The sequence below is a fragment of the Nipponia nippon genome, unplaced genomic scaffold (assembly GCF_047370975.1).
Source record: "Nipponia nippon isolate SJK-2023a ecotype South Korea unplaced genomic scaffold, ASM4737097v1 scaffold_2, whole genome shotgun sequence".
NCBI lineage: Eukaryota > Metazoa > Chordata > Aves > Pelecaniformes > Threskiornithidae > Nipponia > Nipponia nippon.
Genome location: NW_028262336.1, coordinates 15,649,672 through 15,666,379, shown reverse-complemented (window position 1 = coordinate 15,666,379; position 16,708 = coordinate 15,649,672). Strand labels below are relative to the sequence as shown.

Genomic DNA, 16,708 nt, shown 5'->3' with positions numbered 1-16,708 from the left:
AGGCAAAAAAGACTGAACACCACTTCCAAAACCATTTTATATTCTTATTATTAATATACTTGATAGAAAAGGGATCTGCTTATAAAGGATAATATTGTGTGTACACATACCTATCTGCGATTTTATTTACCTGCATGTTGAAGGACAGCATCTTCTTTGTTTGCTCTTATAAATACAAATAATTTTAGGCCATTTTTAAAGCATTGCAAACTTTGTGTTTACTCTGAAACTTTTTAACTTTTTGCTTGGGCTGTAAGAGATCTTAGACATTGTACATGTTACTACCACATTTGGCCTTTGTTAGGATAATTAAATGAATCTTCAGAATTATAACAGCTTTATGTATATTACTGATGCCCATCCAAACTTTATCAACCCCATATTTACAGAGAATGATAAGCCACGAACAGGAACAGGTGAACCAGTTTTAAGTTTGCACTACAGTACAGAAGGAACGACTACAAGCACGATAAAACTGGACTTCACTGATGAGTGGTAAGAAGTTAATTTTGGTTTTGACTGGTTATTGATCAGCACATATCAGTAACGCTCGTCTAGCATAGATACAGATAAATTATTTTTCCATATGGTGTATATATATACTTTTAGGGGTGTATAGACAATTTGAAATGGCTGTAGTCCTTAATGCATTCAGAACATAAGACAGTCATACTTTAACATGAAATTTATGCAAGAGGGTTTTTTGGGATATTTACTGTGAATCTTTTTATTGCTAACATAATTTGAAACATGCTATCTTCATCAAACCCTACCATAATATTAGTGTTCACTGTCTTACTAAAGCAGGGTAGTACAGTGATGGAAAGGAGGTCCAGGGGCTAGCGCTTAAGTTTTTTAATTCTCTGCTCTACCAGACTTCTCATATGGTATTCTGCAAATTAGTCTTTCTGTGGCACAGTTCCCAAGTTGTAAAACAGTGAAATTAGTATTTCTGTGTCTGAGGCGTGTTGATGAATACATATGGTTAAGATACCAACTTTGTGGACTGCTTAGATATTACAGTGATTGCATCCTTTTCAGATGATAAATGCATACTGTCTAACTGGCCTGAATTACTTGGTTTTGTGTCAAAGTCTATCACTAGAGCATCTCAGGGTCTCCCAAAACAACCACAATCCTGATTTTATCTCCTCTTACTTCTATTCCTTTGCTTGTGTTTTCAAAATTATTGTAGAAGACAGTAAGTAGAAATGCTTGCTGGCATTTGTTACTGGGGGAAAAAAACCAAAAACCAACCCACCACATTTAGCTACTCTTAAGTGCTGTGGCTTTAGACATAAAACATATGCCTTGCCCATAGCAGTTTGGAAACTTTAAACAGTGATCTGTGTGTCTTCACAAGAATGAAGGCTTTGCCCATGTGAATCTGAAATACTGTGACAGTTATGTTCAGCCAATCTCTGACTCTGTTTCTATTTAGAGTCCCAATCCAGCAAGCTTTGAAAGAATTTGTTTTTCTGTAATACTTTTGACTAATACCGTATTTAGTTTTGTAGTCATCTTTGTTTAATGTTTTAGGATAGGCAAATCTTACAAGAGGAAAAGAGCATTAGCAAATGTTTTGTCCGTTTATTGTAGTGGGGGTTTTTTAATGTAATAATAAAACATTACTACCAGTGTATGACAGAAAACAAATTTTATTAAACAACATAAACACTTTATTTTAAAACAAAATTTGAAAAATGCGTTTTACACTTCAAACAGTTAATAAGTGATTCTGAAGATGGAAAATTTGAATGAACAACTACCTCAAAAACAATATTAAGAAAAAGTAGAGTGTCCAGGGAATGGAGATGAGGGACAAGAAAATTACTTGTTACAAAAATCTGTAATTAAGGAAGTAAAGACAAAGTGAAAACTACTAAAACTTAATTTCACATATATATTCTGTCTAATAGCAAGTATTTTAACAAATCTTTTGGGCCAAGTGTTAGCACCATGTGAATGACAAACATCAAATATAATACCAAAGGAGAATGAAGGACTAAACATCATGAACTTTTAAGACTAATGGTAGCAATATTGAAGGCTTTAGAACAGTTCTGATAGAAAGGCATATTAAAACAAGCAGTACATGGGAAATAAACCAAAATTATGGGAACTAGAATGTGCGTGATTCAGCACCTTTTATTTGACAGAATAACGGGTTCTGGAAACATACATGGTGTAATAGAGAGAAACTGTCTGGATTTCCAGAAAGTATTTGATACTTTGCTGCATGTTGAACTTCTGTTCAAGGTGGGACAGATAGATCAATTAAAGAAACTGAACATGGTAGTAAGGTAACTTAATGGAGCTTTTGTACTGGGCAGTGTAGTGTGGGTAGTGAGAGGAAGAAGCATTTCCTAGCGAGGCAGAGTTGCAAAGCATTGTCAGTTCAGACGCTAACTAAAAACATTGTGCTGAAGAATGGAATAATAGAAGTAGGCTGCAATTCCATATAACAAAATGATGCAGTTGAGGACAAATAACAAAAACCTAATCTGAAAGTTGGGAGTGTTGTGAAAATGAAATAGAGGAAAACGTGGACCTCCCAGTCACTTCATTCTCAATATAACACAGCTGTTAGAAAGGCAAGCATGATCCTAGATGCCACCAGTTGGGAGACTTTAGCCAAGGATGAGAATTACTGCTGCTGCTGCTCAACTCTGCTTTGCTTTGTGACTTAGAGTCCTCTGTGCAATCCTCATCAGGCTTTCGAGAAAACTGATTCAAATTGGCAGAGGTTCAAAGAAGGGTTATGCAGAGAACTGGGGAAACAGAAAATCCGCTATGGAAGCGGATAGTGGGGCTTAATGTAACAAAAGCGCAGGGTGTTATTTTGCTCTCGGACATCCTCCTTATGTAGCTGCTGGTGTGAAAAATAACATTGAAGTAAAAATTAAAGCAGAGTAATACCTGCATGTAAATTAGCATTAAGCGTTGAGCTAGAAAGTAGATTCCTAAGAGTAAAAAAAAAAAAAATCTTAGTGGTTAGACTGTGATTAAGTTCATAAAAGTGATTATATCATATGAGACATGAAACAGCAAAAATCCTCGTCTTGGTGTCTAGTAGTACCCTTCTTGTCTGTCCATGCAGAAACAATGCTGAAAATGCTTGATTTAGAAGAAATACTGTAAGGGCTAACAAAACTTTTCTACATACTCCAAGTCCAGTACAGCAATGAAACAGACTATTGCTCATCAAGATGAGTAAAAGCTCTCTCATTTGCTGTAAAAAATAAAAGTACTGAAGTCTAGACTAGATTCCCAAGAATCTAGACTAAGCATGATTTGTGCTGCATCTGGCAATGTAGCATATAAAATAGTTTAGTAATAATATACACAGGTAAGAAGGTACTTGGAACAATATGGTCTAAATTCTTGAGAATCATGCTTGTAATTTTCATAACTCGTCTTTGTTTCTGCTTTTGTCCAGCAATTTGCCTAAGTTTGAGGCCACAACACAGATGTGGGACAGGAGAGAATGCGATAGCTCAGGAACAAGGCTTTGCATTTCCTAAAATAAGGCCTTTTCTAGAGAGTCTAAAAACATTAGTTTTGATGACATTCAGAACAACAGTGTTACATAGTTCCTGAGGAATAATTTTCCTTATTGTAAACAGAAATTGGTGTTCCACAGTAATTATCTAAATGTGAAGGGGGAGTAAATCTCAAGTACCAGCTTACAGTAAATCCTAACAAATAACAAAACTTTGAGAACTGAAGGCTGACTTCAGAAGTCCATGCCTAAAAAGGTACAGGAATGATAGGCGATGGTGAAGAACCTGGAGAATTTTATCTGAATCAGTTTTTTAATTGGACAGGATAAGATTATGTATTAGTGCTCAGCTGAGAGCTTGTAATACCCTTAAGAAGATCTCTGATCATTTATACATGTAAAAAATGTGTAAATAGTGGAACAGAGCAAATCCTTTTGAGTTCTCACAATATTTTGAAAAGCAATGAAGAAATTCTTTAAAGGTTCAAAAAAAATTATAGGAAGGAGAGAACGGGGTTCTGTATGCAGAGGAATAGTATGGGATAAATGGCGATGGACATAAAAGAATTTTGAAGTTGCCGTGAAGGTTGTTTTGAATCACAAGATTGCAGTGAGAAAGATGATGATGGTCAGGCTGTGCTATTGCAATGATCTTATCTATTTACATTATTTCTATTTTATTTTTTCCATGTTATGTTGCCAGGAGCAGCACAAATTCAAGCTCCAGAGGGAGTGGAAGTCATTGCAAAACTGAAGGCCAAGAAGACTCTGTACAAACAAAAGCCTCAGAGGAGTCAGGGCCTAAAGATGAAAAAACAAGTAAGATATACGGCATTATTTCTGTAATGTTAAGGTAAAAATTCTGCTCTCGTATGTTCATGACTACCATTGAACACAATGGGAGTCTCATACACATGCATATAAAGGCAGAATACAGCCATAATAGAACATCATTTTTTTTAGGAAAGAAAAAGATACCAACCTGAGATAGTTGCAGATAAATATAAACAAAATTAACTTATCCTGTCTTTAGTTTGAAAACCTTTACTCTTCTTTCTTAAGGCCATATTCTGCCCCAATTTGTATCGAAAAATAGAACAACTGCACTTTGCAGTCACAAATGAATGCTACGTGTTTTGTTACGTTTCTTTCAAGCTTTCATGTATTTTGTTACATTTCTTTCAAGCTTTCACTGTATTTTGTTACATGTGGTGGTCTTGCTCAATTCATTGCCAAAAGGGCAGTCAAGTCAAATGACTGGCTCCAGAGAAATGTTTAAAGGAGAAAAAAAAAAAATCCCTTTTAATAGAGGGATAACTTAATTTCTGTCTTCAGAAATAATAGCTTTCAGTAAGTGATCATCTGTTTCAAGAGTATTAATGCTATTCTTGCAGCTAAAGATCTCACAGCATAGGATATTAAGTATATTAAGGAACAAGAAAGAAATACTTTTTTCTTTGTTAACGTGTTGACCTGGGCAACTAGATAGGTTTATATATAGTGACTTTTCTGTGATTAGTGTCTGAGATTTCAGTAAAGTGACATGTGGACTTGGGAGGGGATTGCTTTGATTGGTTTGATCTAGGAGTGCTAGTATCATTTAGATTTGCTTACACTAGAGACGTGCATCTAAATGAAATAATGTGATTTAATATTAAGTTTTTTAATTCAGGAGTTCCTGATGAATCTCACAAGGAAGACGCAAGTGCCGAAGAACTGAAAACTACAGATGAAACTGTAGAGATGACAGAAGCAAGTATGTATCTGTACTCTTTCAGACATAGTTATATGAAGAAGTAGAGAATGAAAAATTAAATTTCCAATATAAACTCAGTATGAATAATTTAACTTCTGTGACCATTTATAATGTCTTCTAAAACAGGCTATAATCATTAATGCTGTGACTTATTTTCCCCAATGTTTTCTGTTAGCTGTATCAGATAAACCTAGTCCTGAGCATTCTGGAATCCAACCAGAAGAAAATGGCCCCGGTGTTGATGCTGTCTCTGGAAATGTAGAGGAAGAAGCCGCCTGTGAAAAAAGTACGAATCAAGAAATTTCAAGTCAAAGTACTGAATCCACTGCCAACTCGCTTGCTGCAAACGATGAACCTCAGCCACACCCAGAAACCTCAGGGCTTGCAACTGCAGACGAGTCCTCTACCAGGACCTCAGCTCTCCAAGAAACTGATGATAGTGATGATGATCCTGTTCTGATCCCAGGGGCAAGGTATCGAGGAGGACCAGGACACAGGTTAGGGGAATACTTATCTCTGCTATTGCTTGGCAAAATGCGTTTTTTTTAATGGAAGATCTAGAAACCCATGCCTCACCTTCTTAATGAAAATAAGTTGTTCTTTGACAGCTAGCCAAGAGCTTGATGGCTGAGTCTAATTTGCCTATATGTAAGATATGTATAGCTATATTCTCCCTCCAAGCCAGCCAAGCTCCTACAGATCTCATACCTGCTTGTGCTTTTTTCTTGCCTGCTGAATACCCTGGTGCTAAATATTTGCAGTTCATTTTTTTATTATTCTCCCTGTAGTCATAACTACAGAAAGTTCATACATTTGTGTACAGGGTACAGGGACCTACATTTTCTTTCAACTGTACTTTAGGTGTTCTTACTTTGGCAAAGCAAGAGCTTTTAACTGTTGCTCAGCAATGCTGTGTTTGTCTGTAGTACATCCATTGAGACTGATGTGTTCAATTTTTCATTCTTACTTTTTCTCTGAAGGAGAAACTCTATAATCCTTTTCCTTTTGTTGATTATTGAATATCAGTGTGTACGGCAGTAAAAAAAATCAGGTAGATTACTAGTTGTCATTAATAGAAGATGCACTTACAATCATAGAATCGTTTAGGTTGGAAAAGACCTTTAAGATCATCAAGTCCAACCGTTAACCCAGCACTGCCAAGTCCACCACTAAACCATGTCCCTAAGCACCACATCTACCCGTCTTTGAAATATCTCCAGGGATGGAGACTCAACCACTTCCCGGGCAGCCTGTTCCAGGGCCTGACTGCCCTTTCAGTGAAGAAGTTTTTCCTTAGTAAGCATTGTGTATTTTTTTTTCCTTGTGAAATGTAAACAGCTGTACATACTTGTTTGATCATTCAATAAACTTAGCCCCCCAATTTGGTATTGCTGGTTTAATACCTTTGTTCACTAATTTCAATTCTTGGACTTTTTAAAAGCTGTCGTAATTATTTAAGCAACAAGTCTATTGTTAGACTTAAAAAAATAACTTTTTTACTTGTTTTAGATGTTATGTAACCTAGTGTCAGATGCTAGGTTAGCTTTACTCCTATCCTGTTCAAAGGCAGCATTATCTTGCTATTAATTTCTTATGCTAGCAATGCAAATCCTTTACAGGAGCATTACAATATGTATTCATTAGGAAATCAGAAAGAATTTAATAGTTGTGTATAGAAAAGGTTTTGAATAATTTGCAGTTAAAAAAAAAGTCATAAGCCACCACATTGTCAACAGTGGCAAAAAGAGCAGTCAGTGGTTGCTTATTACATAGCACGAGTAATTCTGCTCACTAAATGACAGTTTTTATGAAAAAGCCAATATATACAGATTCCGTCTTAATCCATTAACTTTCCATGCAATACTAAGTAATTGTAGATAAATATCTAATGGCAGACATAGTTTCCACTGCAAAGCCAATGTTCATTACAATCTAGTGATTGAAGAGCAAGCTGTGAAAAGCCCTGCAATTTTAATCCCATTTCTGTTTTCGAGCAGGATTCTTACCTTCTCTTTGTGCACCTTATGTTGTCTCTACGATGTAATAGTCTTTGTAGTAATGTAATAAGAATGACATTTCCAGGTATCATATAGCTGTTACAATTTCCCACTAGTGGGGACACCTTAAATGAAGTCACACTTCTTCTGACATGCTTTTTTTCCTTTGTGTGCAGCAAGATTTCTTCCTGTAGCAGTTTAAATTTATCATATAGGAAAGATCATTCAACTAAATTAATGATTATAATTAAAACTCTTTATGCAGCCCCCTGCTCCCTTATTCTTCCCCCAAATAAAATCTGACAAAAGTTGCTGCGTAGCCAATACTGGTTTAGGATTGCCTCCAAGCTTTCATTACTCAGGTTTAATGCCTGACCAATTCATTCTGTTCTGCTTTTTTGTGTGTGCAAGCAGTGAAGTTCTCTAGTTTAATTTCTGAGCGCTCAGATATACATTTACATTACATTCCCTCTTGTTGTCTGGTTTCAGGAGTTTCTAAATGCCCTCTGAGATACTGTAGAAAAGTAAGACATCCTATGTGTGCTCAAAGGAATTTGGATTCCGGAGAGAAAGCAGGCACTGGTGGTCTTAAAGGCTAGCTACAAGCCCTCTTAGTATTTATATCTCATATGAAATAGAGTGAAAGGAACTGGAAGTCCTCTCTACTACTACTACTACGACAGTTGTTATAGCGTATCATCCCTTTCATAAACTGATCAACTGATCAGGGATAAAAATCCCCCTGGCCCCTTAACTAGTGGGAAGCTACCTCAAAACATTGCTCCTATAATGGGTATAAATTGACTAAAATTAGTCATTTTGGTTTGTGCTAATATACTGGTTTGATTGAAATAATTTTTTCATGCCCAGTGCTTATCATTTGAATGATGTTCATGCTGTCCATTTTCAGCTTTTGTCTCACTAGACTAAGAATGCCAAGTTTTTCCTCACTCTTAGCAGTAAAAATTTGTGGGTTTCCTGCTATCGTGCTGGTTCCTGTCTGTGCTCCTCCATGTTCCACTTCTTTCCTGAATATGGTAGACCAGAATTATGCACACTGCACTGTTGGGATTTTGCTAGGATTAATGGTATGAGTATTACTCTTGGTCTAGAGGAGATTCTCTGAGACACAAGTGAGCTGTAGTTATATCCTTCTCCTCTCTTGCTTATGGCTGTCTCATAGCGGTGGCTCGTGGTCAGACACAAGATCAGTTAGTATACTGAAGTCTTTCCTACTTTGTCATTTCTAATTAATGTGTTCTTATCTTTCACCAGAAGGAAGCTCAGAAGTGTATGACTGTCAGTTTTATACTACTGAATTTCTACCTACCTCTCTTTCTCAAGGTCCTACAGTCCCCTCTATATTCATAAAGTTACCCAACCTCATGTCCTCAATGCACTGCATGAGTACATTCCTACATTTTGCTGAAAGACTATTAGCAATATATTAAACAGAACTGCCTGCAAGACTGGTGCTTATCTCCACCAGTATGCTTCCTATAGGCTTATGTTTTGTATTTTCTCACTTAGTAAATTGTGTTACCTAACAATTCCCTTACTAAATCTCATTTTCTGAAGTTTATCTAATAATTTAGTTTCCAATGTGTCATCCTATAAGATAATTAATGGCATTAATATAGAAGTAATAAAGTAGATTTTTATCTCCCTAGAATATCTAGGGGGGAGTTGCTTTGGGGCTTTTTTGTTTGTTTTTTTCCTTTCTGGAGAAGGTTATAAGGCTAGCCTGTAATAATCTACCTTTTGTGAACCTATTTTACGCAGTGGCGAAAAAAAATGATTAATTCTAATTTTTCTCTAGGACAAAAAATAAAAAAGAGGCTGTAGCCTTCTGAAACAGAATGCTAAAAGCTGTTTGGCTAATAAGCCTTTTCCAGCATATAGCATTACAAGTTTTATCTGCAACAAATTTTAGGTTTCTTTAAATGATGTTTTTTATGTACCTAATAACTAGCTATTGTTTATATTGAGGAGAAACTCTGCAGTTGGGGAAATGAAGATACAGGAAACTGTCTCAGAGTCATTTTCCGACTGTAAAGTACAACTTTCTCCACTGAGAAAGGAAGGGTAGACATCTGATTCTGTACTCTGAAATCACGATCTTAAACTTCCTCTTAAGGAAAAGAAGTGACAGAAATAGCCTTTTGATAGCCCTGTTGACAGTACCTGCAGTTAAATAAATGGAGAAATTCCTGCTGCATCAACTCCACTGCTCTCACTTTAGTTTTAGTAAGGTGGATGTAGATTTCAGATTTATGAATAGAATGTTGTCCGTTTTGCAAATCTAATGTTTACAGAGCTTCCATTATTTGAATTTTGTTTGGGTACAAATCCAACTTTTAATGTTTTCAAACTGAGGATTGGATCTTTTTCTCTGTTTTACATAATCTAAGAATAGGTACAACGGACATAATCTCTTTTTGTGGATGCTTATAAATCCCAAAACACAATGAGGATAGACAGTTTCTCACCAAGTAACCTGAAATTGAACTGTCAGGAAAGACTACGCAACAGATATGGAAACACAAACTTTGCACCCGCTTTAATATTTTGGAAAGGACTTAGAATAGTAGCAGCAAAATGTGTAGAAATACCGCGATCCTTTGATTGATAAATTGGCTAAGTCAGCTGAATGTTGACTAGGAATCATCTAGGAATAGTTTTGACACAGAAGGACATTTCTTTGAAAGAAATAATTGAGAACGTGACATCTGACTTTCTTCTGTAGCATTTCTGTAGCCACTGAGCATCAGTATAGGAATGGTGAAGATCAGCGACTAAAAGAAGCTAAATAGTTATTTATTTTTATTGTCACTGGGCTAGTCAGTACATGCTCTTTTTAACAAAATGTATAAGGAACTGCACAGAATATTTCTAAATTTAAAAAAATGAAACCTGCTCTGTACAGTAAAACAGTTTAGCTAGATACTCAACAGAGAAAATAACCTTCTGGGCATTTTAGGGAATCCACGGGAAAAGATCCCTTCTCTTACAAATACGAGGAGATATGCAGGTTTTTCAGTCTCAAAGCATGCATATATAGCATATCTTCTTCAAAACTTACTAAGTCCAGCAAATTTACTTGGAACAGAGATAGATCATATGGCTTGCCTTAGCACCGTACTTTGTAATCTGTGGGGGAAAAAGAAATCTGTGCAAAATCTATGTTCTTCATGCACGGAGTGCAGTTTTTAATGGATTGATCTTAATTTTCACAAATGAGTTAAAACAAACCTCTGAGGGCTGCTTTCCTACTTAAATGACTGAATTAATTTTGTTTGGACTTTGACAGAAGCTGATCTATGAGCAGAGGCTAAGCCTGGAAGATGTTAAACTAGTAGGTTAAAATTTCAAACGAATATGAATGTAAAATGGAAATGATTATGCAGCTGCTTCCACTTATGCTATGACCTATGAAGAATTACTGCATTTTATAAGATCAACTTTGTGTATTGTTATGTAATCTGAATACTATTTTTGCTGAAATCAAAGTAGTTTCATATACTAACACATTGAGGAGAAGGAGCCTTCTCAGTTGGAATACGTAGAGCACATTTTGTAATAGATGCTAACCTTTTAAAAACATGATACCCAGCATTTTTGAATGACTTCAGTTGTTGTTCCCTTTACTAGATATAATATCAGAGGAACAGCGATAGGTGATAGAATAATGAGGTAATTATTTTCTTCCTCCCCTCCTCCTTTTTATTGCCGTATAATGGATTTATCAGGTTCTTGTTTTTCATATCTAACTGGCATTTTAAGAATTGCTATACTTTAAATGCTATGAATTACAGAGCATATTGCTTGAGTTATATTTAGCTGCATGTATTGCATGGAAATTGAAAAGAAATGGCAGTGTATACATTTAACAAGCTATTAACCTTGTTATTGTGTGCCATAGAAATGAATGGAATTTGAAAAGTGTGTAGTTTGTGAAAAGCAAATACCTTTTTTTATTCAGCTGCTGAGGAGCGTGTTATATTTGCATGTGCCACTGCTGACTTGCTTTGTCTGGTAGCAGAGAACACCCAGTTCTGGACAAAAATATAAGAATACATGCATCAAAGACCGTTTATATTTTTTGCCTGAATAAGGTTATGGAACTGAGCATAATTATTCGATAATACGTATTTAGCAAGATACATGCTAAATCCTATACAATATTTCTTTTAATGTAGTTAAATGAAAAAAATCAGTTGATCTCATATTCCTCATTGAAATACTTGAGTGAATTAATTGTAAGAACATATAAGGCAATTTGGGCAATTGTGTTTGGCCACATGCCATAAGAGGGCGAAACTCTCTCCTGTGATTTAATGCCAAAGGCTATACGTAGGGGAAATGGCACAAAAGAATTCCAATGATGAAAATTAACATCTTTGGCTTTGTGTGGCTGGAAAGGAAAAGTCTCAGGATGTGGTTTCATAAAAGACTTAGCCTGAGTCCTGTTTTTTACATGCCTACAGGAAAATAGCGCAGACATGTATTTCTTTGTCTTATATTCCAACCTTAGCTGCAGTTTGGAATACATGGATTTAACTGGGCAACTTTCTTAAAGGTTCAGGAATCTGTGTACTTTTTGTACTTTAAATTTCACAAGAGGCATTCTTTCTATATTAAACATGCTTACCATGGAGTTCTTTAGCTCTCCAGCACAGCCTATGGGAATGTTTGTTTCATATTGTTATAAATTTAATATAAAAATGAATGATGCACTCAGCATAGAATTTTTTATCAGTACATTTTCCTCTGATTTTCATTGTCATTCTGCAGCATATCAGGTGAAAATTTAAAAATGTTTTGTAGCTGAGAATAGTTGAAACATCAATTGTGTTGGAAGGCTGGGAAATGACTTAGGAGTGCATTACGGTAAACATTTATTTTTGTATGATCAACAGTGAAATAACTTGGGCTTTAGAGCAGAGTCAGTGTGCTGTTAACATGATGGTTTTGCCCTTGCTTTTGAACTATCTTAATGCTTGAAATTTGACAGCAGTAGTAAATCTCTTCCACAGGTTCAGAGGCTTCTAAAGGAACATGGTTATTTGGTAATTAAAATCTGAAATATAATCAAATCTTGATATTTAGAAAAGGGATCTGTTTTATTATGGTGGTTGTGGGTTAACCCTGGCAGGCAGCTCAGCCCCATGCAGCTGCTCGCTCACTCTCCCCCAGTCAATGGGGGAGAAAATCAGAAGGGTAAAACAGTGAGAAGTCGTGGGTTGAGGTAAAGACCAGCACAATGGCTTATTAATTAGTCACCTTCCTGAGCTGGATTTGACTTTGGTGATGATAGCCAGCTTGTTAAGAGACGTGGCTGGAATTCTTGGGCAGGAGCATGAGAGCTGGCAGGTGGATTCCTCTACATGGTCAATGAAGAAATGACAATAAGGCATCAGAGAAATAGGTTCTAAATTAATGGTTATAAGCCTTAGGTTCCCTGCAGTTGTTTTGGATGGGGAAAATAGTTCAAATGAGAAGATGGCAACAAGAGGGGGGGAAAAAAAATAATAACTTGAAAGAGCAGAAGAGAAGGAACCAGGGTTTCTGGTACTTAGCAAAAAGAGACAGTGATTGTCTGTGTGTAAGTAAATTTGGAAACTTAAGAAGTGACAAAAATCCTTAATAGTGGAGAAATCAATACTGAGCTCAGTACTCAATACAGAGCTGGGACAAGAGGGATGGGAAAAGGAAGCAAGTACGCGTGAGCTTTACAACCAGCTGCTGCAGCCTGGCTCAGCAGACGACTGGTCTGCGATAATGGTGTTGGGAAGAAGCAGGGTTACCTAGGGTACCAGATTAATTTTATGGCAGCCCCTACATCTGGACCTCTAGTGGAACAAAGTTTGGAGCAGAATTCCTGGAGATTGTTTACAGATTGAGTTGATGGATAATTGTTCAGCTTTCCCTCTTTTGAAAAACATACCATTAATTTTGACTCTCTCTCTTACAACTAGTAGATGAGGATAGTTGTTTTAAAACATGCAGGGCTAGTTAGCCAGAAATTGTTGAGTAACATTGGTTGGAAACGGAGGCCTACAGTTCTCTCAGGGAAAAAAAAAAAAAAATAAAGAGCAATATGTGACATATTGTGCTTTAAGAAACAAACTAGCTATTTAATTGTGCAAATTGCATAGATTTTCATTTTAAAAAATTCCTTACTACACTTCAGAATTTCTAAACACACAGAAAATGCCTAAGTGACTTTTTTTTTCAGGCTTAACTTACATGTTTACATCTTTTCCATTTTTCTCTATGTATAATACATAGCTGTGGATCGGTCTGTATCACAGGGTTTTTGTGGGTTTAGGTTTTGTTTTTTTTTTTCTTTTGAACCTATGTTTAAATAAAAGAATATAATGGCTTTGCTTCTAAAGCCCTATTCCACTCATCTAGGGCTTAATTTAAATGGGCTTTTGATAATTAATGTTTACAACAGTTGACTTGGAAGACTTCAAACCTGGCTGATCATAAGGGGAAAAGTTGTGCTCTGGTTCATGTCTATATTCTTACTTTTGGAAATAATACTTAAAAATCATCTTTCCACAAAGCACACTCCACTGAAGTAATGAAAATACCATACATCATCTTGGGCTTAATCTTACTGAGACTACACACACCAACTTTATTGTAAGATATTGCACTAAGGTACCACAACATTTGGCAAAAGACACTTAAAAAGACTTTATACTTGCAGACCAGACAGTAGTACAGAATCATTCTGAAGTCAGAGCACTACCTACAGTATAAGGGCATAACTAAACCAAAGTTCAGTTTCATTGGCTTTACAAGACCTAACTTTTTCTGTACCATAAAATTAATAACATTAATCTATATCCACCATTTCTCAGGCATCTTCGTTGTTTGATGCCTGAATGTGAATACGTAATACAACTGTATCAATTGATGGAGTTGCCTGAGGAGTGCCGACACAATGTGCATGAATTTCATGACCTGACATTTTGTGCTTGGAAGAGTACGCAGTTTGGAAGGGAAGCAGCAGCTCGCAGTCAGGCTTAGCTTAGGCTGAACTTCAGAACAGTACGAATTGCACAGCGCGCTGCTTTATCTGCTGATGCTCCAAGTGAGTAGGCTACTAAGTTTATGTTGGCACAGACAGAAATTGCTTATCAGAAATACAAATGAAAATTAAACAGCCACAAACCCACACATTTTGTATTTTTTAGTTGTTTTTTTTGTGTGACTTAAAAAATGTATAGAAAATCTGTAGTTACGGAAAAGTAATACCTCTCAGAGAGAATCCTTTTTCCTGTGATGTTCTTTGTTCTGCAATGTCATTCGACTGGGCTCATATTTATCTTCCCTGGAGAAGACTTGCCTCTGCCAGGTTCCTGCTTTTAGCAGTATGTTACTAGAGTGGCCGATTACAGTATCGCAGTTATAGCCGTGGGTGCTTGGCTGCATTCTCCCTGCTGAAGGTAATCGTCAACTTCACAAGATAACGAAATATCAATCCATTCACGCCTTTTAAAATAAAACGCAAAATCAGGATTTTAACTGCAGAGCTGAATTTAGTTGAAAGACAGTTTTTACCAAAAGTTGCTTTTGTGCTTCTGCTTTTATTTAAAAATGCATGATTCTGACTGCTAAATAGTCTTGAGGTTTTTTTGTAATGTCTGCATTCAAGCCTAGGGAAATTTAGAGGAGGAGATTAATTTTTCTAGAGATGCTAAGATAAAAAATTATGCAAGAAACTACTTTGAGTTACCAGTTAGTAAGTTTAATACCATCTTCTAATCCCAAGACTTGTTACTGCTATCTAGCAAGTAACCCTTCTGAAAGAGCTAGACAAGTCTACTGCTTTGTCAATCCTAATGATGTTCTCGGCTTTTTCACTGCGCATCTTTTATTAATTAATTAATGTGGATAAATACACCAAAAATACAAATAGCAGTCGTAGTAAGTGATAGGTGTAAGGCTAGCAAGCAGGCTTCTGAAACCAAAAGGGTCTTACGGTGCAGAAGAGCTGTGTGTGCTGTTTCCAAAGCTGTGTGATCACTGATGGGGTTGGTAGCAGGGCAGTTGTTATTACGGCATTCTTGCTTTTACTTTCTCATGCAAAACCCATGTTTTTTAAAAACAAGTACAAAACCAAATGCATACAGAAACTTTAAACAATTATTTGTAAGTGTTTTATGTAGCCTATCACATGCATGCCACCCTTCTTTTTCCTTCACATAGAAGTAAACTGGTGAGAAGAATAATTCCATAATCTTTAAAGCACAGTAGGTAAAGAACATGGGCTTCTTTTTTTTCCTCCATTGTATGAAGACTTTGTGAAGAACCCTCTTCTTAAATCTGTTGAAACTTAAAGTTGAGGCTCCATATATTGTAAGGACTGACTAACAAATACAGGATATTTATTTAGCGTAATGTAAGAAGGAGGAAATAGAAAATTGCCTAGATAAGAGATTTTGAGGGGATAGAAAACTCTCACAAAGGAAGTAGTAGTAGTCTATTTTTTTCTGGGATTGTTTGCTAGACAAACATCTAAGAAATGTGTTTTAATAAATAGTCCACTGTTAAGTGGATCTATTGGCTAGTGCTTACAAATCTTCTAGTTTCTGTAAAAAATAAATATTAAAATATCTTTTAAAAGCTTAGCTGTATTAGATGATCTGTCTCGGTATGACAGTTTGTGGTTTCTTGGTTTTGGTTGTTTTTTTTTTTTTTTTAAATCTATATTAATGACTTATTACTTGCATTCATTTTCCTTCTTTGCCTAGGTGTAGGATAACACTTTACCATAATTTTTTTGGTCCAACTTTCTCCTATGACAAAAATGAAACAAAAATCTAAGCAGACCACTGCACAAGAGAGTTAGTTATGAGACAGATCTGGTGGGTTTTTTTCTGGAAAAAAGGACTTGTTGTAAGAGTCTCCAGGATCAATGAGTAAAACACCATACCACATTACTTGTGGACAAATTCAGGTTACTAGCTTTCTGGTAGCAGTGTACTGAGGTTGCAAATATATTCAGTTCTGGCTCAGTTTACTTCTCAGGATCATATAAATTCCTCTAATTCTTCGACTCCTTGCGTTCTGCTAAAATCTGTACCTGCTCGTTCTTGAGAGTGACATTTCCCTTGGCCTGTGTTCAGGACTTCAAAGCTAATAGCAATCCTGACATGGAATAAAAGAAGAAAAAGAATTAGATGTAGGTGCTGGGATGTGACAGTTTGGTTATAGCTGGAATTATGGGGATCTGCAAACTTAAGAGCTAAACAGGAAAAATTTGGCACCAGGGTCTTTTCACAGATTAATCAAAAAGTAGATTCCTGGAATTAAAACATTCACAAACCAAAATACATAATTTAGCTAATTTTTCTCTGTTATTCTAAGAAATCTTCAGCTGTATCCCTCACTGCTAACATATGGGATAGTTGCTACAATAGTCAAATCATCTCTTGC

General features: G+C 36.1%; 1 protein-coding gene across 7 annotated transcripts in view; it reads left to right on the top strand.

Annotated features, from left to right (window-relative positions):
* Nucleotides 1–16,708, top strand: part of DCAF6 (DDB1 and CUL4 associated factor 6) — a 91,001-nt gene that overhangs the window by 62,250 nt on the left and 12,043 nt on the right. For 4 of the 7 annotated variants that reach the window (XM_087756872.1, XM_087756874.1, XM_087756873.1 and 1 more), the window contains 5 exons: nucleotides 390–495; nucleotides 4,206–4,321; nucleotides 5,175–5,258; nucleotides 5,434–5,755; nucleotides 10,907–10,948. In XM_087756872.1, the coding sequence (XP_087612998.1) occupies nucleotides 390–495; nucleotides 4,206–4,321; nucleotides 5,175–5,258; nucleotides 5,434–5,755; nucleotides 10,907–10,948 (670 nt within the window). The remainder of the gene's footprint in view (nucleotides 1–389; nucleotides 496–4,205; nucleotides 4,322–5,174; nucleotides 5,259–5,433; nucleotides 5,756–10,906; nucleotides 10,949–16,708) is intronic. The other 3 variants (XM_087756877.1, XM_087756875.1, XM_087756871.1) reach the window with 1 other exon arrangement.